A 24,375-nucleotide genomic window follows, 5' to 3' on the forward strand; every position below is an offset into this window, starting at 1 on the left:
GAACAATTTAGATTTGTGTTGCTTGCGCAAGCATCTAATTTTAAAAGGTCCGTTTTTGAAATTCAGTGAGCCAACATTAACTTGCAATTCTTTTTCTGAAATGTCAGTTTGTACTGTGTGGCAATTTAAAGGGTGGTAGAAATACCTTCTCAGTACCCCACTCTCCTCCACTAATGTATCTCCCTAGTTGTTGCACCATTTTTCCATGTTTCAAGGTCTGTTGCTCTTTTTCTCTTTCAGCGTGTTCAGTTTGGCTTCCCTTGAACTTACCATTTGCCATGCCTTCTTATCCTTTCCTCATGGCCATTTATGATCCATCTTCCTCAATCGCTCCATCTCCCCTGGTTGTCACCTTCTTGCAAAACTGAGTAACAGTAATACCCATGGAGGGGGCGGAGGGGGACAGGGGAGTGGATAAGCGCCAATTCCAGAGGTAGGGGTACTGGCACATACTCAAACTGCTTGTTCGATTGGAGAATTGTTTTTGATTTTCCATTTCCTGTAAAACCGTGATGCACTTGCAGCGATCCGGCCAAAGGAAACATGGACCTATTTTTATTATACAACATTTTAAACGTGTAAAGTCTTGGATTCAGCTGCATGACTGTTCCTTTCAATATTTTATTAAAACAAATCAAAAGCATTGCCTTTGTAACCTTATAACCGTTGAGACCTTGTTTATAAGTGTTGATTGCCAATTTACTTTGATATTTTTTACTATTATTCGTCCGATTCAACTTTAAAATTGGTCTCCTTTCAGCTACTATATCTTGGGTCGTGCCGGACCATTTTTGAAGAACAACTTCTACGCCATGGACAACCTGACTAATACCATTATTACATGTGCCTTTGCAAACCTGGAAAACGTCCCAGACTACAGACTCTATTCCATTCTCCATATCCTTAAATCTGGTATCGTCTATTTCTTGTGCTCTCTTTTAAGATTTACCTGGGAATATATAAATCGTTTTGTGAACTTGGCTCGTGTGCTGTACACTAGCTGCCAGATGAATAGAATCCAACTGTGCTAGGGTGGTGGGATTGTTCATGAAGAGTGACTATCTTGAGAGTATATACTTCAATAACTAAATACTCAACTCTAAAGATATAAACAAGGATCATGTAAAGTTCCTGTTCCAAAAAGTTCAACTAACTTGAATTAAGATTCTAAAATAAAGGTTTTGTAACCTTATAGAGATCCTCTTTTTCTTCCCATAGCGAGAAAAGCAAGTTTGCCAGTTGAATAGTTTTAAAACAGAACCTAACTATTTTATTTGTGCCTACCTTTCAGGCCGTATAGCAAAACACTATCCCAAACCCAATCCTACACTCTCCTTGATCGTATTCCACAGAACATTATCCCTCCTATGTTGATGGAGAGAAAGACAACATGCATTGGTCTACATATTCTGGGGACTCCTTTCTCCATTGTCTGTGCTACAGAACACAGTATTTCCTGTTGCGGTCTTTATTTAGTTCCCTACAGTTGTATTCCAGAGGCTCCTGCACTCCCATATGCCTGCACCTGTATTCTGGGACCCAATGTATGTGGCAAATACACGATTATGCCCACTCCATAGCCACACGCACCTTTTGCAAGATCTCTTTGGGATCCCAGTTACAGACACAGATTGAGATAGTGAGCAGGGATTGAATTATCTAACCTTAAGAGGTAGCCTTACTTTATAGAGAAGTGATTGGAAAATGGGAGACTGCCGGCCAGGACTCACTACTTCACAAGTTTGTGGATTCTCTTTGGTCACTTCTTTCTGACAAGCAGAAACGGGGCTTCTGCGTACCAATCCAGGATGCTGATGTTTCTTTTGCAAATGGATACCACAAAAAAACAGTAATCGAAAAAAGGTTTGAACAGAATGTCGACATTAGACCATATACAGTCATTTATCATTGATCCATTTATACTCAGCCACTCTTTGGAACTCTGCAATGGTTCTGCAAAGTTTGTGCTTTTTACAATTGCCTCCTAGGTGGCTTCTAGCATGCTGGTGCAAATGACATTTCCTTCCTCTCTAGTTGTCCCATAATATGTGCCCCCACCCAAGATGGCGTCCAGAAGCGTAATACGCCTCCGACGTATGTTGTTTCCATTATACACATACGAGTCGCTGGCCCCAGTTTACACGAGAGCCGAGCAACCAGAGGCTGAAGTGGCATGTGGCTTGCTGCAATACTAAAGGTAAGCGGGTCCAAAATAACTACGGCCACCCAATGGCTCCTTCAGGAATACGATCACCCGAGATGTCAACATATACTTTTCGTTTTGTTCCTTTACTTCCCTGCAGCGCCGACACTTTCTGCACACAGCATTGTGCATCCATACTCGCCCAAGCAAGACAGCAGCTACCGGATGAACACACAAAGTGGGACCATTTTCAGCTCCTGAGCCCCCGCAGTACATACAACAAGGTAAGCACACCCGCTGTCCTTCGTACAGCGAGGGTACATTCTCAAACACACGGACTTGGCAAATTGTTTTTGCCTATTCCCAGGAAGAAGTACTGCAGCACACAGTGAGACTGGGCACCCCCGCAGCACCCTTTTGCATGCAGCCCCCCTTCCCACCCTTAACCATCGGGCTCAGTGGGGTCACCACAGATACTGTACAGACTCCTTTCCTGCCCCTACCCCCCAGGTTTCCCCGCACGATAACTCTGCATGAATACGAGCCAATGAGAGGCATCCATACGATTCAGTAGCATAAAGCTATCTCACGCAAGAGAAGCACCATTAAATAATTTGCACACTTATTAGGCCTGAGCTATGTGAGCTCACGGTTTCCCTCAGGGGGTTATCCGTATTCCCTGTTTATCTGGCTTTTGTTTCACCCTAGGAAGCTGAAGTGCCTCACAGATCAACACTTCGATCTGTAAAAGGAAGCCATCCATACTAAATTACGGGTCCAGAAGAAGATGATCACAACTACATGGATCATCGAAACCGGTCGAACAATAACCGCATGAGTGACCTCATGCTGAAGACCATGTTCATTATTACAAAATAGACATGTCAAGATAGACTAATGTTTTGATACTAGAGAGCTATATCAACCCCTAGTCCATTACTCTCTCTGCTGAGAGAATGTTTACTGCTTTTAACAATGCATAGGTCCATAGTGGCAATGCCTGCCTCCATGTAATGGTGAATAAAACATATACTAAAATCCAGACGTGAGGATAGTTCACAGCCACTAAGATATAGACAGTGCTGGTATTTACTCAGTCACTCTAGAATTGTTCTGTATGGCCTAATGAAACTTGTTTTTTATTACCATAGTTGTTTGTATGAAAAAAGATGAGATAGGGCAAGCTTCTTTTCTATCCCTGTTAGATAGGCGGTACATCACTCGTGGCCTAGGGAGAGAATTTTTACCTTGAGACAGGGTGTTCTTCGGATAGGGAAAGCCTTGAAGTGTGCGTGTGGTCTGTTGAGACTAATGTTGAATGTGATATTCTGTTCAAACCTTTTTTCCATTACCGTTCTTTTGTGGTATCGGGTATAGCTTTAACGATTGCTCAATAATTCGGGCCGCTAGTCCTTTCATGTTTAAGCTATAGGTGTTTTCTAGTTCTTTTGCAAATGGAGCATAAGAAAAGCAAGGCTCCACTTTACACATGTTCAATGTATTGAACCAAATTCACCTTCTATAGAGACTTGCAGCTTCACCCTTCACTTCAAGCTTTCATTATATAACCGCTGTGGGTGAAGGAAAGGGCATGGTCTGCATTTGCATCATCAGTGTTGGGATGAAAACCCTGCACTCCGACTCCAACGAGGGGCCCTTGTTCTTTGTATTTGCCTTGACAACTTACCTGACATTTACTAGAGGAGTCCTAATCTAAAGCCCCAGTAGGGACATAAATGTTAATGTGCCCCTGAGAGACATCAAGCTCCCAGACTCAGTTTAAACAAAGTACATTGTTCTGGGTTGTGAGTTCCCTACTGGTTGGTGGCAGATTACCCATTTGTAGACTGAGAAAGAGCTTCAGGGAGGCTTTATTAGAACAGTATGTTAAAATGCAGTTCAGTTTACTACAGCCATATGTGGTGGTCCATGTGTGGCTTTCCTTACTTCACCTCATTGTTATTTGTTAGGCATGACAAACTGCCATGAATTGACCACGTATGACCTACATGAAGCCTGCGATGCTCTCAGTAGGTCCCCCACCAAAAAATGGAGACCAGGGTGCCACTCTCTCTGTGATGTATTCCAGAGTTTCGCCCGTTCTTCCACTGCTGGCAGAAGAGATCAAAAGCACATGCTCCTGCCTCCTACAGCTAGCCTGTGGCGAAATCAATAGCCAGGTTAGAAAGCTCAATCATATCCATGCGGCTGAGGAGGAAGTTAAATGTACAGGGAGTTAGGGCCTGCAAGACCATGCATGGACCATATTTCTCTGTACACTTAAGGTCAAAGCCTGGCATGAATCAAGGACAGGACTCTAGAGCAAAATACATATGTCTCAAACCGTAATCAGGCATTTAGTTAAAAGGGCACAATCATAGAAGAGGGAATCAGTTGCTTATGTTCTTTCCAGGAAGAATGCTGGGAATTCTAGTTCCCTACAAAACATCCCAAGCCGAACAATGGTTCAGGAAGCAGCCATGACACTTCCGCCTGAATCCAACATAGTGGGCACAGAAACTAAGCCAGTAGAAATCTCCCCTCCCTTGGTGTTAAAGATGAGGTGGCATTACCCACAAGAGGATGAAATAAAAGCCCCTTATGCCCCAGTCCCCATATTACCCACAATATGAAAGGCATGCAGCCAGTCTCCACAGGTTATGTATGGGAGTTGATTGTAGTTCTAAAAGCTGCTGTTAGAGAGCAGAGGAGAGAGGGGAAAAAGGAGAAAGTAGAGCGGAAGTACAAGTATGATTTGGAGTTAGAGATGGAGGTGGTAGAGGAGCAGTGGTCCTTCTAGAGTAGGGAATATTGTGTTGTGTGACCCATCCAAAACCTGGTTTTGTTTATAGACCAACTCCCTTCGCAAGTGGGAGGATAGCTCATTGGCAACATGCTAGTTTTGGAAATAAGTCGACGCTGAGCAACATGGTTTGATAACAGCCATGCACTTAGAGGCTGCACTCTTGCAAAAGGTGCAAAATAAATAGCAAGTTTAATTTATTTAGATTGATTAAAGGAACCACCAATATCTTGTAGGAAGTCTTCCAAACCTGTTTCTGGGATTCCTACTATCTAAGTTTGCAGGGAGTCGATGGATAGAACCGTTGTGCTTGGGAAGACTGGAGGCGGGGGGGGAGGGGATCTGTACTTCTGCCCACTATATATTTTTGGTAGAGGCACACAGCACCCCCGCCAAGGTTCTCTAATGGTAGCTTTGGCTGAGACTCAAAGGACATGATGCAAGCTGGTTCTTGGGTACAGTGAATTCCCAAGCTCCTCACAATGGAATGTCTGCACACTTAATGTAGTTGATAACAGTCCCAAGTGCTCTTGCAAAGTGCGGTTTGCTGTGGAGCAGTGCTGTGCCCCCCAAAACCTCCCCCCTTTGAACTTGAAAGTTGAAACAAGTGGCGGTCACTCGGTTTATTCCTCCCCATAAACCAGAAGTATTTAAGATCCTGGCTGCGCGCATTTGCCAAGTGCTCTTGCAAAGTGCTGCTCGCTGCAGGGCTGTGCTGTGCCCCCCTACCCCCTGAAGTTGGAACTTGAAACAAGTGAAGGTCACACAGAACAAATTAACAGAGGGCACAAGACTTGCCTAAAACTCTTTCACTATATACAAATTTACAGACCCAGTATTTGGTATTAAATTCAACTTTTTTTTTAACTCTTGCTAGGTTTACGCCGCCCCCTAAACCGGAAGTATTTAAGGACCTGGCCACGCCCATTTGCATGCGTGCTTTTGCCAAGTGCTCTTGCAAAGTGCTGTTCGTCGTTAGAGCACAAGACACTATGGGCTCTCACGACTCACCCAGGTTTGTGACCTGGGGAGGAAGGTTTTTGTCCCGATAACTGTGCGATGATCAGGAGTTGTTATGATATTGTGAAGAACGTGCACAGAAGATTGTCATTCTGAGTTTGGGCGAGTCGTGAGAGCCCATAGTGTCTTGTGCTCTAACATTGGTTACCTCTCTATTCGGTACTTTGAACCTGTGCTGAGTGTGCTGGTGGTTGTGTGCACCGTAACTGTTTACGTGTGTGGTAGTTTGAATTAGTGCTTATAAATTAACCCGCTACCAATTGAGGGGTCGAGTGAGGCCCCTAATGCTGAATTAATACCTTCTACTATAGCCACCATACATACCCCTAAAGTCATCAAGCCCCCAAACACAGATCTTGCTATAGAATTGTTACCCAGAGAGTTAGCTACGCAGCCTGAGGAACCTAGATTATCCAGATGCTGCCGTAGAACGTGTGTGCAAACATTCATTACTAAACCCCCTATAGTGGCGAAAACAAAAGAAAATGGCAACTTATTTTTCTAAAATGAGTGGTTTAAGCGCAACACAAGAAGAATGTGCTATTAGAGTGATAGTGGACGACCTAAATAAGTCTCTGGGTTGTCTAGGCACAAAGTTAATCAGTCGTGTTAAAACTCAGTGCGCCTCGTGGTTACTGTTAGGTTACTGTATAATGTCTTCTACTCAGACGACCCCGCGATCTGGCTTCAAGAAATGTTGGGACTGCAGCTCTAAGATCCGCATAGAATTTTGTCTGTGGTGCTTGGGCGAGGACCATGCCACGGATGACTGTTCGAAGTGCCAGTCGTTGACTGCCAAGGCTTTGCAGGAATGGAAGTGGAAATTGAAGGTAGGCAGGGTGTCCAAACCAAATACTTCTAAGTCGACTGGTCTTTTCACCGACGGGTCGAGGGGGGAGACTCCTCGTCGGAAGCGGTCCAAGCCCTCTAGGTCCCGCAGTGGTTCATGCCACTCGTTCTCTTCGTCGAGGCGGTCCAGGAAGCAGCTTTACTGTTCGCCTTTCTTGTCCTCCTCGAGAAAGGTGACCTGCCCCCCAAAATCCTCGACCCCAGAGGAGTGGGATGCTTTCTGGGTGCCGATGATGTAATTGTTTCAGTCCCAAGGCACAGTTCCGTCCGCGCTTTCTGACCAAGCTGGCAGGGATGGGTCTCAGCCAGATACTCGTGCACCTCTGGGCCCGGGTGGACGGCGTGATAAACATCGGGAACCTTTGAGGCCCCGTTCGGACAAGGCATCGGGTGATCACCAAAGACGTGCCAGATCCAGGTTGTGGTCTCCGTCCCCGGCGAAACCCTTGACGCCCTTGAAGGTGTCGACTCCATCGGCGCTACACCCATCGGGTGCGGCTGACTGGTCTTTGCCTCCGGTCAAGCCCTCGAAGCCGGCAGCGCTATTGTTGACGCTTTCGGTGCCGTCTGGACCGAATTTACCGGGTGAGATCCCTGTGACTGTGGACCCTCCAAGGAAGGCTACTTCTAAGTCTGTGAAGCCTGTAGCTGAAAAGAGGTTTACCCCTCTCCCAAGGAAGGACTTCTTTAGGCCCCTCCATGACATTTATGAGGACGAGGAAAGGTCCGATGAGGATGTTGGGCATTTTGGTCTTCCGTATGGGACTCCTGGTGTTCCGGACGAATTTGTCGGATGGAGGATCTGTGTCAGTCTTTGCATGATGCCAGCCTTGACACTTCCCATGAGATGGAGTTCGGCAAGCCGGATCCGGGGGGAGGAGGAGCATACAGACTCCTCTTATCGGAGGCTGATGTCGAGAGTTGTGGAGTACCTGGGCTGGTCCAGGCCTCTGATGCAGTTTTATCAAGATGATATTTCAGATATTTTGGATGAGGGTCCTCCACTGGCCCGGTGTTGCCATTTCATGTGGTGTTGCAAAAGAGTGTGGCTACTACTTGGAACACCCTGGAAACTATTCCGGCGTGAACAAGTCGTTATCAAAGAAATACCGCCCATCCAGTAGCGACCCTGGCTTCTTGTCCTCACACCTGTCACACTCACCTGTGTCTCTGCAGGAGCGATGGATGAGCCTCCTTTGACCCAGAGTTCTCACTTCCCCTGTTTCACCCGGAGGGATACCTGTCAAATACAAGGTGTACACTTAGACCTGAATTCACCTGATTCCCCTGGGCCCTTTCCTTCTCTTAACTGTGTGCTGTGATGTTCCCTAAGGGCTTACCCTGATCTTTAGTAGGGTGTGCACTCAATCCTGCATTCGCAGGGGCGCGATTCAATCATGTGATTGATGCCAATGTCTGTAGGCTGAGTTCAGATGCCACACGCTGTTTTATGCCTTCACAGCGAGGCCGAGCATTCAAGGCGCAGTTTCTTCACTGGCCACAAAGTCCTTCCCACAAGTGAACGTTGCGCGGGGAATGATGAGTGTCCAAAATTGTCCGTAATGTCTTTGTTTGCTGGTGTTTTTGTGGGTTAGTAGCGCTGCGTGTAGAAGCTAGCTGCTCGTAGGTATGCGCAGAGCCTTCAATTCGAGCGCGCCTGGTAATCTCTCTCCCTTTCCCTTGCAGGAGAAATTATGTGGTAGTAGCGCCTCGAGTCCGGGCTTAGCGCTACTGGAGACTTGGTGGTTTGGTAAGTATGCACGGAGAGCAGCGAAATAAGTGTCCGCGTTACACAATGAATGTCAATGAATGTCTTTCTTTTGCAGGGTTTTGTGCGCTCGTACAACTGACCTGGATTCCAGCGTCGCAGGAAGATTCGGTGAGTATGCGCAGCATTACTGGTGTGCGTGTGTTAACCCAGTTCTTCTTTGTTCTTACAGGTGCCGGTGTAGAAGTCCCCTCTTGACTGGGGATTGCTGCAGCATGGAGTAATAACGGAGGTTCCTCCAGAGATGGTAAGCAGAAGCAGAATGATCCGGAGCAGGTAAGCAGAATCTGGATGATCCGGAGCAGGTAAGCAGTAGCTGGATGATCGGGAGCAGGTAAGCAGAGCTGGCTGATCCAGAGCACGGCAAGTGTGTTGCTGATTCAGCTCACAGCAACACGAAGCGCTGGAAGAATCATGGGTGTGGCTTATATAGCCAGCCACACCCAAACACTAGAGCTCATGAATTCTCATGCACTTCCTGTTTGGCAACAGGAAGTGGTAACCAGGAAGTTACTACAAATACTAGGAAGGAGGGATCTGCCATGGGTTCTTTGCGTGCCTATGCCAGGCCTGCCAAGCCTCCACCCAGCTTGCCCCAACTACCTGTTTGATACCCATGACAACACCCCACTCCAGAGAGTTTGGTGGTCCAGGCGGCTACGGCCACCTCGAAGAAGGCGTGTACCCTACCATCTTTCCTGATCGGGACGATAACCGCATGGATGGATGGGCACGCTAGATATTTTCTGCTGGGAGTATGGCATTGAAATCGGCCAACTCCACCTGTGCCTTAGCAACGTTTACGCACTCTTTGGAATTGCATCTCTTTAGCAGCTGACCATATTCCCGAAGGGGAAGAAAGGGGTGGCTTTCTGGCTATTTCGAAGGATGGCAAGGATGCCATGTGCGAATCCCTTCAGTCTGGGTCGGACACTGCGGACAGTGTCAGCAAATCCATGGCTATGAACACTGTGATGCGCAGGTTTACGTGGTTACCAAGTCCGTTTTTTGCACTGAATGTGCAGGCCTGTCTTCTCAAACTGCCCTTTGACGGCTCGCATTTGTTTGGCAGCAAGGCTGACGAGAGCCTTGAGAGGTTGCAGACCTCCAAAGCAGCTACCAAATCTTTGGGCGCCGCTGTTTGACAACCTATGTCTTTTAGTCCTAGGGGACAGCAATTGGGGGGGTTCCTTTCACTACTACTCATTTGGAAGGGCGAGAGGGATGGCCAGTCAGAGGGACCAAGGTAGGTTTCCTCGCGATGGATGAGGTAGAGGTGCCAAAGCCGCTCAAGCAGCAGCCTCTTTGCCATCAGGCGCTGCTACTGCCGCTTCAAAATCGCTCTGAGGCCTTGGCTCATTGTTCACTGGTAGGGGGCAGGCTGTGTCAGCATCTAGAAGAGTGGGGAGCCATTACTTCAGATGCATGGGCTCTGGAAACAATAGCCCACGGCTACTGCCTTCCTTTTCTATGACGGCCTCACGGCAATCCACAGGGGAAGCACTTTTTGAGGGTACCTGGATCCGCTCCTTGTGCAGGAGATTTTAACCCTGCTGGAGAAACGGGCTATAGAACCAGTGCCTGTGGCGCAGAGGAACAAGGGTTGGTAATCCCCCTATTTTTTTATTGAGACCCATCTTGGACTTGAGATGCTTGAACAAGTTCCCCAGGAAGGCCAAGTTCAAGATGGACACTCTTTCTCAGATCTTTCAGGCCCTCCAACTTCAAGATTGGTTGGTGTCATTGGACCTGCAGGATGCTTATTTTTATGTGCTGATCCATCTCAAGCACATGAAATACCTGCGGTTCGCAATTGACGGCTCGCACTATCTGTTTCGTGTCCTGCCGTTCGAGTTGACCTCCACCCCGAAGGTCTTCACCAAGCTCATGGTGGTGGTGGCAGTGTATCTCGGCAGAGGGTTCACGTGTACCCCTACCTAGGTGATTGGCTGATCAAGGCGCTGGATCATCTCAGCATCACCTGCCACTCCCTTCACAAACTGGGCTACTCACTCAATTTCAAGAAGTCTCATATGTCACCTTCCCACCAGCTCCAGTAAATCGGGGCTTTGTTGGACACCTCCTCGGGGATGTGCTCGTCACTCAAGGTGAGGGCTCAACACATTCTCCAGATGGTCTCCAAATTTCATCAAGCCCAGAGTCTTCCAGCTTTCGATTCTTAAGGTTGCTCAGCCTCATGGCATCCTGCATTTTCTGGTGCCAGAGACCCGGCAGAGAATGCGATCCCAGTGGGCTCACCGGACTCAATGGGCCCAGTTCTCAGGCAAGATGTTGGATCGCCTTCAGATTCCTGTCATGGTCTCCCAGCATTTTCTGTGGTGGGCCAGTGAGGAAAATCTTATGAAGGGGGAGCCGTTTTGGCAACCGTGGCCCAAGGTAATGGTGGTGACGGATGCTTCCTTCACAGGGTGGAGGGCTCAAGCCAGCGATCTGACAATCAGCGGTCATTGGTCTCCAAACTACACATCAATCTTTTGGAGCTGAGCGCAATCCAGCTAGCACTGAAGGCTTTTCTGCCATCTGTACGGGGGAAACATTTCCTGATCATGACAGACAACATGGTGGCCATGCATTGCCTCAACAAGAGAGGTGGTGTAGGGTCACCTTCCTCTGTGCCGGGAGGCAATGCAGCTCTGGTTTTGGGCAAATCAAGGGGGGGGGGGATCTCCCTAGCAGCGTTTGATCTGGCCGCAGGGGAAACATGGCGGCGGACGCTCTGAGCAGGCAGGGCGCAGTCTCCCACAAGTGGGAACTAGCTCAGGAAGTCGATCAAGAGATCTTCTTCCTTTGGGGAACCTCGCAGGTGGACCTGTTCGCGACTGGTACCAACCGGAAGTGCGAAAGGTACTGCTAGAGGGAATTTCTTTCGAGAGGAGCTCTAGACAACACGTTCTCCGTGGATTGGTTATTCCCGCTTCTGTATGCGTTTCCTCTGGTCCCCGTCATTCCTCAAGTTCTCAGGAGGTTACAGTGGTTCGGGACCGGCATGATCCTCATTGCTCCGGATTGGGCCAGCAGAGCGTGGTACCTGAACCTTCTAGAAATGTCCATCTGTCCTCCAATACGTCTTCCCCAGAGAGAGGATCTTCTCTCGCGAGAGGAAGGTTGGGTTCTCCCTCCAGAGGTCAAAACTCTCAACCTTCACGCTTGGTTTCTGAACGGTTGAGATATAGGGATTGGGAGCTCCCAGGGAGCTCCCAGATGATGTGATGGAGGTGACAAAGTCCCTGTACCGTTGCGTAGGTTTTGCGACTGGTGCATAGGAAAGAATGTTGATCCTTTTCCATGCTCAATTCCGGAGGTTATCGCCTTACTTTCTTTGGCCCACAGAGGTCTTCAGGTGGGAACCATTAAGGGTTACCTGGTAGCACTTTCTAACTTTAAGCGCTCGTCCGAGGAATGTTCCTATTTCAAGATTCCACTGATCACTCAGTTTCTGAAAGGGCTCACGAATGTGTTCCCGCAATTGCCTTTCCAGGTGCCAGTCTGGGACCTTAATTTGGTATTAAAGTTTCTGATGGGTGCGCCATTTGAACCTTTGCACTCTTGTCCATTAAGATTGCTGACATTTAAGACCGTCTTCCTGGTTACAGTTAACTCTGCTCGACGAGTGAGCGAGTTGCAGGCACTTTTTTCTAAGCCACCCTTTACTTTGTTCCATAAGGACAAGGTTGTATTGAGAGTACGTCCGTCCTTCCTACCTAAGGTAGTGTCAGAATTTCTTTTAAGTCAAAAGGTGGTGCTCCCTGCCTTCTATCCTCCGCCTCATCGTAGTAAGGATGAGGAGAGACTCCTTAGGTTAGATCCTAGGAGAGCTTTGAGCTTTTATCTTTCTCGAATGTCCTGAGTCAGAGTGGACAACCAGCTCTTTGCGGGTTATACTGGTCACAGATTAGGCCAGGCTGTTTCTAAGCAGACCTTGTCTAGGTGGATTATTCTTGCTATTTCTGAATGCTACAGGTTGGCTGGCGAGGACCCTCGTGAGGTCTTGCAGGCTCTTTCCACCAGGGTCATCGCTACATCCACTGCTCTGCAGAGGGGTGTACCGGTAAAGAACATCTGTGATTCTGCAACGTGGTCTTCCATGCACACGTTTGTTAAGCATTTTTCCCTGGATACTGCCCAGGCTCAGGATGTTGCCTTTGGTAAGGCAGTGCTTTACTCTGCCATTTGATTGGGTATGTCTAAATTCTTATCCCTCCTCCACTCATGGATACTGATTTGGGAGTCTGTCATAGATGAGGAATACGTTGGAGGACACAATCCATTCGAAGAACAAGTTACTTAACAACTGGTAACGTTCATTGGACTGGATGTTCCTCCAACGTATTCCTCATCGCCCTCTCAGCCTACCCCTCTCAAGAATTTCCTATGCCATTACAGCTTTCATTCCAACAAGGCCAAGTACAGTCACTACTGTATTATGGGCACGTGTGCCACACATTGAGAGGGGGGGGAAAAACATGAACTGAGGCTACGGGCGCCCTCAATGGAGGCCTTCGAGGGACATCGACCCGACGCCATTGACGCAGAGCGTCCTCTGCCGAAATAATTTCTGAAGCAATGCAGCTGTAGACATTACATGTCATAGATGAGGAATACGTTGGAGGAACATCCAGTCCAAAGAAAGTTACCAGTTGGTAAAACACTTGTTCATCTACACCTTCTCACAACAGTACCACTAGTGAGAATGTTTCGAGGGGATTGGGTCCTCCGACGTATTCCATATCTGACATGTAATCACCACAGCTGTGCTGCTTCGGAAACTTTTTTCGGCTCCTGCGTCGATGACGTCGATGCGCCGTCGTCGAGGACCTCGTCCGACGTCATCCGATGTGATAAGTAGGACGCACGACGCCCGTAGCCTCAGTTCCGTTTTTTCCGCGAACGTGTTGCTTCGTGATTCTCGGTTAACGCCTCGAATCTTTGGAGTTCTGTTCTTCTCGGTTCTTCGAACCTGTTCGTTTTTGTGAAAATCCTTCGTGTGAAGATGTCTTCTACTTCGTCTTCGACCCCGCGTCCAGGCTTCAAGAAGTGCGGGGAGTGTGGGTCGGACTCGCACGACGCCTGCCTCTGGTGCCTCGGGGAGGCCCACGACACGGATGACTATCGACTGCCAGTCGCTCACATCCAAAGCCTTACGCGAACGTAAGAAGTTGTTGTCGGTAGGTCGGACAAGGAGACTCGTTCTCGACGTACCAGTTCCAGGTCCCGGTCCTCGACGCGTTCGAGACCGTGTGCACCTGTGAGGTCTTCAAGGAAGACATTGACGTCTGAGGCGTCGAGGGCGTCGGCAGGCTTTCTCGAGGCTCCGGCTCCGAGGAAGTCGTCGAAGCCGTCGACGCTCAGGTAGTCGAAGGACGCGCTCGGGGCTCCGGCTTCGAGGGCTGTGTCGACGCCGCCGATGCTGGCGGCGCTGCATCTGACGTCGACGCCGATCCTCTCGGCGCCGATGCCTGTTCTCTCGACCCTGGCACCGATTCGATCGACTCCTTTCGTGTCGGAGGTACCCTGTGGCACGGGGGAACCCCCTAGGAAGGCTCTGGTTAAGAGCAAGTACTCTCGGGTGCCTTCTTTTCGCCACCTGGAGTATATTTCAGAGGCGGATGAGGATTCTGATGGCCTGGTTCCTAATCAGGTTCCAGATGAAATTGTCTTGGGCCATAGTCAGTTTGACGATTTGAGGCAGTCACTGCATGATGCCAGTGGACTGGACACCTCTCCGGAGGTGGAGTTTTGTAGGCCTGAGCCTGGCTCTCATGCCGATTCCTCGTACCGGCGCCTTATGGCTAGGGTTTCTGAGTACTTGGGATGGTCTGCTCCCCCAGGGGAGTTTGTGCAGGATGATTTAACGGACATCCTTGATGTTGGTCCCCCAACTGACCCGGTACTGCCGTTCCATATGGCTTTACAGAGAAGGGTGGCGGCGGCTTGGACTGCTCCGGAGAGCCTCCCGGCGGTGGGCAGATCCTTGTCGCGAAAATACAGTCCAGCCAGTAGCAACCCCTGCTACTTGACCAGGTACCCCACTCCGGAGAGTTTGGTGCAGGCGGCCACGACCCCGGCAAAGCAGGCGTCGTACCCTACCATCCCTCCTGATAGGGACGACAAACGTTTTGATGGCTGGGCGAAGAAAGTGTTTTCTTCTGGTGGTATGGCGCTTCAGGCGGCCAACTCCATTTGTGCCTTGTCTCGTTTCACACACACTCTGTGGAACTGTATTGCGTTAGCGGCTGAACATATTCCCGAAGGGGACGAACGGGATGGTTTCCTTGCTATGGTCCAGGATGGTAAGGATGCCATGTGTGAGTCCGTTCAGTCGGGTTTGGACTTAGCTGAATGCGTCAGTAGGTCCATGGCGGCGAGCACCATGATACGCAGGTTTGCGTGGTTGCGGAAGTCGGGGTTTGCTCCTGATGTGCAGTCCCGGCTCCTCAACATGCCCTTTGACGGTGAACACCTTTTGGGCAGCAAGGCTGACGAGAGCCTTGAGAGGTTGCAGACCTCCAAAGCTGCAGCAAAGTCGTTGGGCGCTGCAGTTCGCCAACCTCCGCCTTTTCATCCTAGGGGACAGCAGTGGAGGGGTGGTTCCTTTCGCTATTACTCGTCCTTCAGTAAGCGAGAGGAGCTGGCAGTCAAAGAGGCCAACGCAGGGGTACCAGAGGTGGACGACAGGGTACCCGTGGTGCCAAGGCCGCTCGGGCAGTTGCCTCTTTGCCCTCAGTTAACGCCGCAGCCGCTCCCACTCAGTCATGAGGCCATGTCCCATGGTTCGCCGGTTGGGGGAAGGCTGGCGCAGCATCTTGTAGAGTGGCAAGCCATTACTTCAGATGTGTGGGTTCTGGAGATCATAACCCACGGCTACTGTCTTCCCTTTCGGCACAGGCCTCACGACAATCCACCGGGGAACCTCTCTTTGCAGAGTCCGGATCCGCTCCTTGCGCAGGAAATTCAAGCCCTGCTGGAGAAAGGCGCCAGAGAACTGGTGCCTGTAGCGGAGAGGAACAAGGGATGGTATTCCCCTTATTTTTTGATTTCGAAGAAAGACGGGGGATTAAGACCCATCATGGACTTGCGCGGTTGGAACAAACTCCTCAGGAAGGACAGTTTCGGGTTCTGCCGTTCGGATTGACCTCCGCCCCGGGGGTTTTCACCAAGCTCATGGTGGTGGTGGTAGCACATCTCAGGCAAGGGGGAATCACGTCTACCCCTACCTGGATGATTGGTTGATCAGGGGGAGCTCTCCCGAGCAAGTCCTGGATCATCTGTCCGTCACCTGCCACTCCCTTCACAGGCTGGGCTTCTCCCTTAATTTAAAGAAGTCCCATTTGACGCCAACACAGCGGCTCCAGTACATCGGAGCAGTGCTCGACACTTCCCTGGGGCAGTGTTTTCCTCCCCAGGTGAGGGCTCTTCACATTCAGCAGATGGTGCACAAGTTTCAGCATGCCCAGATGCTCCCAGCGTTCAAGTTCTTGAGGTTGCTCGGCCTCATGGCATCCTGCATTCTTCTGGTGCCAGAGGCTCGCCTGCGGATGAGATCTTTGCAGTGGGCACTCAAGACGCAATGGTCGCAGTCCTCCGGCAGGATGTCGGACCCGGTTCAGGTGCCGCCCTCGGTCGCCCGGAACCTTCTGTGGTGGGCCGTTGAAGGCAACTTGATGAAGGGGGCTCCATTTTGGCTTCCCTGGCTGAAGGTGACGATCGTGACGGATGCATCCCTCACGGGATGGGGAGCTCATGCCAACGGGCTGACAGTCAGCGGTCGTTGGTGTCCGTCGGAGTCCAGACTCCATATCAATCTGTTGGAGCTGAGGGTCGTCAGGCTAGCCCAGAAGGCTTTTCTGCCGACTGTGCGTGGAAAGAGTGTCCTGATCCTGACGGACAACACAGTGGCCATGCACTACCTCAACAAAAAGGGGGGGCAGGGTCACTTCCTCGGTGCAGGGAGGCGATGCAACTCGAGTTCTGGGCCATCCAGCAGGAAGTTTCGATCTCGGCAGTTCATCTGGCTGGAGACAAACGTGACGGCGGACGCTCTGAGCAGGCAGAGCGCGATCTCTCACAAGTGGGAGTTGGCTCAGGAGATTCTCCTGGAGATCTTCGCCCTTTGCGGGACCCCTCAAGTGGATCTCTTCGCCTCCAGTGTCAACCGGAAGTGCGAAAGGTTTTGCTCGTGGGAATTTCCTCCAAAGGGAGGGAGCCTTATGAGCAGTACGCGTTTCCTCCATTCCCCGTCATCCCGCAAGTGCTGCGGAGGTTACGGAAGTTCGGTTCCCGGATGATCCTCATTGCCCCAGCGTGGGTTCGGAGGACGTGGTACCCGGACCTTCTCGACTTGTCCATCTGCCCTCCACGTCGTCTTCCCTACCGAGACGATCTGCTCTCACAGGAGGGGGGGTCAGGTTCTCCATCCAGAGGTCAGATCCCTCAACCTTCACGCTTGGCTTCTGAAAGGTTGAGGTATAAGGATTGGGACCTCCCTGAAGACGTGATGGAGGTGTTGCTTTCGGCCCGAAGGCCAGCAACAAAGTCTCTGTACCGTTGGCGTAAGTTCTGCGACTGGTGCAGAGTTCAGAATGTGGATCCTTTTGCATGTGACATCCCCATGGTTCTGTCCTTTTTACTTTCTTTGGCCCACAGGGGCTTGCAAGTGGGTACCATTAAAGGTTACCTGGCGGCGCTGTCCATCTTTAAGCGCTCGTCTGAAGAGTGTTCTTACTTTAAAATCCCTTTAATTTCACTGTTTCTGAAAGGGCTCACTAATGTGTTCCCTCCGTCACCTTTCCTGGTGCCTGGTTGGGATTTAAACCTTGTTCTTAAGTTTCTTATCGGTGCTCCGTTTGAGCCTTTACATTCTTGCCCTTTGAGGCTGTTAACTCTGAAAACTGTGTTTTTAGTTGCGGTTACTTCCGCTCGCAGAGTGAGTTACAGGCACTTTCAGTTAAGCCACCCTTTACTGTTTTTCACAAGGACAGGGTTGTCCTTAGAGTTCGTCCTTCTTTTCTTCCGAAGGTAGTGACGGAATTTCATTTGGCCCAGAAGGTTGTTCTTCCGGCATTCTATCCTCCTCCGCATCCTGGTAAGGAAGAGGAGAGGCTCCATAGGCTTGATCCTAGGAGAGCTTTAAGCTTTTATGTTTCACGCATGTCCCAGGTCAGAGTGGACGATCAACTCTTTATTGGTTACGCTGGAAAGCGTTTGGGGCAAGCTGTGACGAAACAGATTTTGTCTCGCTGGATTATTTTGGCCATCTCGGAGTGTTACCGCTTGGCGGGTAAGGACCCACCGGCTGGCTTGCGGGCCCATTCTACCAGGGGTATGGCTGCATCTACTGCCCTGTAGAGGGGTGTTCCTATTCGCAACATCTGTGATGCAGCCACCTGGGCTTCAGTACATACATTTGTACGTCACTATTCCCTCTATTCCATCCGAGGACAGGATCTGGCCTTTGGCAAGGCGGTCCTTTGCTCTGCTATTTGATTGGCTATTCTAAATTTTGATTCTAAATTCTTTCCCTCCTCCTTGCTCTGGTACTGCTTTGGGAGTCTGTCATAGATATGGAATACGTCGGAGGACCCAATCCCCTCGAAGAACAAGTTAATTTCTTACCTGGTAACGTTCTTTCGATGGGATGGTCCGACGACGTATTCCATATCGCTCCCGCCCTGCCTTCCCTGCTGCAGAATTTCTTTTGCGATTGCAGCTTACGTTCCGCAAGGCTTTGTGTCTGACTGGCAGTTGACTAATGTCACACGTTCTGGGGGAAAAAACTACAACTGAGGCTACGGGCGTCGTGCGTCCTACTTATCACATCAGATGACGTCGGAGGAGGTCCTCGACGACGGCGCATCGACGCAGGACGCAGACACCGAAAAAAGTGTCCGAAGCAGCACAGCTGTGGTGATTACATGTCATAGATATGGAATACGTCGTCGGACCATCCCATCGAAAGAACGTTACCAGGTAAGAAAGTAACTTGTTCTTTTGAGGTAACGGGCGAGCAGAGAAGTACTTCCTGTCTATTGATGATACTCGCTCTGTTTAACAAAGAGCGCTATCTGCTCGGAACAATAAATGTTCCAGTGAACAAAAGCACATGACATCCAAGAATCTAATGAGGGTGATATGAATAATGTGAGCATGAGCTCAAGCCATATGTTCAATGCATTTGAATATTTACTAACCTCTCTTGGAAAAATGTGATAGTTTTGAGATAAAATTAGATTTACAATCCCTTCTACTTCATAATTCATAAATGTATCAACCGAGATTAAAAAAAAAAAACCTTAAGAGAACAGGGAACCAACACTACAATACAAAGAAAGGAGGCAGATGGTGACGCAATCGAAAAAGGATGTAGTGACCAATGATATTGAATCTCCTGCTGGGAGTGAAATGGTATCTAGGAAAGAACTTAGAAAATGCTGAAAAAAGGCGGTAGCACAAGCTGCCATGTACACTGGTAGAATGAAAATACATAAAAATAAACGCATTGTGTGTGAGGACCATCCAAACCTAAATATTGTAATGTCCGATTGGACTGAAGTGGAGGGTGTAGATAGTAGTTCCAATACTACTCAATTGGTAACCGCTACCAGTACTGCCTGAGAGGTGAGAGTCTGACAATCAACCAGACTGCTATACGTTCAGCAAGCAATTCCTCACAAGAGTGTGATATACAGAACTATATGGTTGAAACCGATAGAAAGACTGTTGATGGTGTAAAGGTTTTTTTTTTTTTAATTTCTTTATTGGTTTTAACAATATAACAAACATAATCGTCATCGCTTGTGATATTTAACGCAAATCATCAGGATTACGCATCCCCACCCTCCCCCAACTCAAGACCACTGTCAACATTAATGTCCATACTTATTGGACCGGATTGATGGCTAGGACAGTTCGAACCATCCGAGGTATCGACCATATTGTTAGGATGCAGTAATGGCACTGTTTACGCCATCCAGCGATGCAGTTCCCCCACTGGAGTCCAGCCTCTGTTCGAGTATTGCCGTTTCCCATGCTCCGGTCTTAGCCGTTATCCATTTCGTAAGGTCCCCCCACCACTGTGCCTCGATCGGGCCTTTGGGCTCTTCCATCCCAAGGCTATGCGTCTCTTCACTGTTATGTATATCAAGTCTTTGAGTTTGTTTAGAGGCTTATTTTTGTGGTTACGTTTGCATCTGCCCAAGATGCAGGCTGCGGGGTTATACACTTCGAGCTCAATGTCTGCGTCCGCCACTCTTTCCTGTACCTGTGTCCAAAACTTGCGTATCTCTGGGCAGCCCCAAAACACATGAGTCATTCCCGCACTGGGCTCCTTACATTTGGGGCATACTTGGGTCTCAGCTCCCTTGAATTTAGATATGGCCTCAGGTGTTAGGTAGGCCCTGTTGGTGATGTATAATTGGATGAGCTGTAAGTGGGCATTCCTAGAAACTTTCTTGTGGTAGTGGGTTATTTTCTCCCATTCTTCATCCGTAAAGTCCTGGCCTAGTTTGGTTTCCCACTTTTCTTTACTTTTGAGCTCGTTCCTTGTTGTACCCTGCAGTAGGGCTTCGTAAAGTCGCAAAGTTTCATGGCCTCCTTCGGCGGTGTTTAACAATGTTTCTATAACCTCATTTTCCGTCGCTAGGATTGTAGCCGCTAGCCATCTAACCTTTATGGCTTGTATCACTGCTCTATGGAGCAAGAATTGACCAGCAGGTAATCCCGTGGTCTCAGTGAGATCGGGGAAAGGTATGATCTCCTGGTCTAGTATTAAGTCTCCTAGGGTAGCCACTCCATAGGGTTCCCACTGGGCACGCGTTTCCAGGGAGCCCCACGTCTGGTTGGCCATAATTGCTGCGATGGGGACTTGTGGGGAGTAGGGATCAGCTGACCCCACTGTTCTGCATGCTCTGTTCCAGAGCTTTATTCCGAGTTTGGCTAAGTATGGGAAGGGCTGCGGGAGTCTGCTCTGGACCCAGAGTATATCCCTTAGGAGCAGGTTGGGCAAAGCTGGTTGAAGGAGCCTGGTGTCTGTGGAGATCTCGTCGGCCATCCATCGCATCACATGCCTTAGTTGGCTTGCAAGATAGTACAATTCGAAGTGGGAGACTTTAATTCCCCCTCTTTCGTAAGGTCTTTGGAGTGTGTCCAGCGCCACCCTATGTCTGCCTCCCTGCCAGAGAAACCGTCTACATAGTTTATTGATATTTCTGAAAAAGGAGGGGGTGGATATTGAAGGGAACATTTGTGAAATTGTATAGTAAGCGGGGGAGTGCAACCATTTTGAGGAGGCCTGCCCTTCCAGCCATCGAGAGCGGGAGCTTGCCCCAGAAATCCATAGATTTTTCAAGAGTGTCTTTTGCTCTCACCGTGTTGAGGATATGTTCCGTGTATGGATCACGGTGTATAGTGATTCCCAGGTACCTAAAAGAAGTCACTTGCCATTTTAGGTCAAGGGGGGGTAGGGATCTTAGGTCTTCCTTATACAGTGCAGCTAGTGGGTAGAGGCAGGACTTATCCTTGTTAATTTGGATTCCTGTGTATTTACTGAATCCGTCCAGGGTCTCTAGAATGTAGGGCAGGAGGTGTTCGGGGTTGTGTAGGTACAATAGTGTATCATCCGCATACATGGAGATGAGATGGGCCACTCCGTCGATCACGATGCCCCCATCTCCGTATTCTTGTCTGAGGTATGCGGCTACGGGTTCAGTGGCAATGATGTATAACATCGGGGAGAGTGGGCAGCCCTGACGGGTGTCCCTGTGTAGGGACCATTTGTCTGAGAAGGTCTTGTTCGTGCGCACCCTAGCGGTGGGGTTGGTGTAGACTAGCTGGGTCCATTTCAAGAAGGCGGGTCCGATTCCCATTTTAGTCATAGTGGCATATAGCCATTCCCAACGCACTGAATCGAAGGCCTTGGTGGCGTCTAGTGACGCGACCGCATATTTCTGAGGCCTCTGTTCCGTGCTGTACATGATATGGTGCAACCTGCGCAGGTTCTCTGTTATGGAGCGTCCGGGCACATATCCCGTTTGGTCCTGATGGATCAGGTGGGGGATCACCCTTCGCAGTCTATTCGCTAGCAGGGAGGTTAGGATCTTACTATCAACGTTTAACATGGAGAGGGGCCTGTAGGAACTGCAGTGCGTTCCGTCTTTACCGGGTTTCAGGAGGGGGATAATTACAGCTTCCCTCATGGAGTCAGGGAGGGCACCATGCTCGTAAGCTTCGTTAAACACCTGCGCCAACAGTGGGGCCAGGGTCTCCGCGTACAATTTATAAAATTCCCCGGGGAGGCCATCAGTGCCAGGGGATTTTCCAGACGGGAGAGATCTAATGATTACCTTAACCTCATCTGGGGTGAAGGGCTCGTCTAGGATGTCAGTCATTTGAGAATCAAGCGTGGGAAGGTCGATGTCGTCCAGGACATCCTCAATGCCAGAGTCGGCCATGGGCGGGGGTTCGGAGTATAGTTTGCAGTAGAAGTCGGAGAACACAGAGTTAATTTCTATTTGAGTGTGCACTAAGGAGCCGTCTGGTTTGAGTACTTGGCAAATGGGTGTTCTGGGGGTCTCCCTCTTGTATAGCCAAGCCAGGAGTTTACCGGGTTTATCACCTAGGGCATGGGTTCTCTCAATGTGTTTGGCGTAGCTCAGCCTTCCCAGGGACTCCCAGTGCGTTAGGCAGGTTAGTTTTAGGTCGATTACTTTCTGTAAGTGTTCTGGGGATGAGTCTAATCTACCTTCCAGTTCTCCCAGCTCCCTCTCTGAGTGTTCTAGGGAGGATGTAATAGACCTTAGGGCTCCACCCATAGCTGCAATCATCTCACCCCTCATGACCACCTTGTATGCCTCCCAAGCGGTGCCTATGTATTTAACGCTGTTAAGGTTTCTTTCCCAATAGTCCTCTGTCCTGTCTGCTATGTGTTCGCGGAGGGCTGTGTCATGGAGGGCCTCGGCCCTAAGTCTCCAGGTGGGGACAGGGGGTCTAGGCGGGCAGATCTCCCAAGCGACAAGTAGTGGGGAATGGTCGGACAGCACCCTGGGCAGGGACTGAGCCCCAACAAACATTGCTTGTTGCTCTTGTCTTACGAAAAGATAGTCTAGCCTAGTGTGGACCGCGTGTGGAGGGGAGTAAAAGGAGAACTCTCGCAGGTCTGGGTGGTGTTCTCTCCACAAGTCTCGGAGTTGTAGCTGCTGTAACAGCCTGGATAGTATTTTGGCCGGCGGAGAAGGGCGTGTATGCTTATCATCTGACCTGTCTATTAGGGGGTCTAGGGTGCAGTTGTGGTCGCCTCCCCATATCATGGTGTTGTCCCTGTAAGGGCTGAGACGTGAATATAGGGAATGAAAGAAAGCTGTTGCGTCGTGCGTAGGTGCTGATTAGGCATAACTCCCTGCCTTCAATTGTGCCGCACGCTAGTGCCATCCTACCCTCGTCATCTACTTTGGAGCTTACTAATCTGAGGGGTCTATCCAAATCAGGACACCTCTGGCATAAGAGGAGTAGGAGGATCCTATCAGAGTTCCACGCCATGTCTTGGCTAATGCCTTCAATTTTTCCAACGTTAAATGCGTTTCTTGAAGTAGGACTATTCTAGCTTTACTTCTTTTGATGTAGGCGAGTATGCGGCGTTGCTTCACGTAGCTTTTCATGCCTCTGACGTTCCACGTCATGATTTTTATCGAGTCAGCCATGAGAATCAGAGGATCCAGTGTCCATTTCAGGCTTACCAGGAGGCTTTGCAGGTGGCGAGAGGCGTGTGGAGCTCATTTGAGGTCTAGGTGGTTTTTGGATGTGGGTCCCGACTAAGGTGCCTGCGTCTCTTATCTTTTGCTTCGATAACTGCAAACCCATCCAGCGTAGGGAGAGTGCTCCATCCATGCTGTATGCAATGGTTGTTGGTGGTCTTGGTTTTTCCCGAATTGGCACCTAACTTCTGTGCCAACTCCCTTTTTCCTCTCCCCCCCCATAACTTTGAACGTCCCAAACATAAAACTGGTCGAGCGAGGTCTCCCTCACTATGACAGTCCCGTTTCCGCTCCTTTAGACTGCATCAGTCGCTTGGTGCCCTACGGGCGGGTATCTAAGTACCTTTAACAAGAAAGAGCTTCAGGGGGTAGGAGAGTGTTCGTCCGGGCGTCTTGTTTCGTGGAATCAAGTCAGCTGCGGTTTGTGAAGCCATTACTTGGTGGGGCCCCTGAGGGTCATTGGGTCAAGGTGTAGCCGTTGAGGGGCGAGACTCAGCGTGGTTGTCGCTTCTTAACTTCGATATCAGGGATCTGCTCACTGTCCATCCAGTCCCGAGCCTCGGCCGGGGTATCGAAGAGATAGGATTTGTTGTTGCGTATCACCTTCAATCTGGAGGGGTATAGGAGCATGTAGCGTAGACCGGCAGACTTCAATCTAGCTTTGGTGTGTTGTAAGAGGATTCAATTCAACACTACAGCTAAGTCAATGCCTAGTCTGGGATACTGAATGGAAACCCTTATTAATATATCTTTATGTCCAGTTCGTGCGTTCTGGATGACTACCCCTATATAACACCCCTCCTTTGGAATCCCCCTGACCCCACTGAGCCAAGAAGTAGTTCTGTTTTGCAAGTTTAAAGGTTTATTTGATAATTTAAACAATATATATATTTCTGAGGCTTGTGGAATCTGCTTAGATCACATGCTGTGCATAGGCCGACATCTAGTGGAAGCTGCGGAGTATTACAGTTTGTTTTTCGAAAGTCGAAAATGGGCGTCGACACAGGCGTGCCAGTAATACTATCCC

The 24,375-nt window shown here is 49.4% G+C and overlaps 1 protein-coding gene across 5 annotated transcripts in view; it reads left to right on the forward strand.

The window, feature by feature from the left end:
• LOC138468321 (exportin-5-like) overlaps positions 1–24,375 on the forward strand; it is a 2,334,215-nt gene that overhangs the window by 1,342,942 nt on the left and 966,898 nt on the right. For all 5 annotated transcript variants that reach the window (XM_069608827.1, XM_069608826.1, XM_069608825.1 and 2 more), the window contains exon 23: positions 761–896. In XM_069608827.1, coding sequence (XP_069464928.1) covers positions 761–896 — 136 coding nt within the window. The remainder of the gene's footprint in view (positions 1–760; positions 897–24,375) is intronic.

This window comes from Ambystoma mexicanum, chromosome 4q (assembly GCF_040938575.1).
Source record: "Ambystoma mexicanum isolate Mex_15411 chromosome 4q, UKY_AmexF1_1, whole genome shotgun sequence".
NCBI lineage: Eukaryota > Metazoa > Chordata > Amphibia > Caudata > Ambystomatidae > Ambystoma > Ambystoma mexicanum.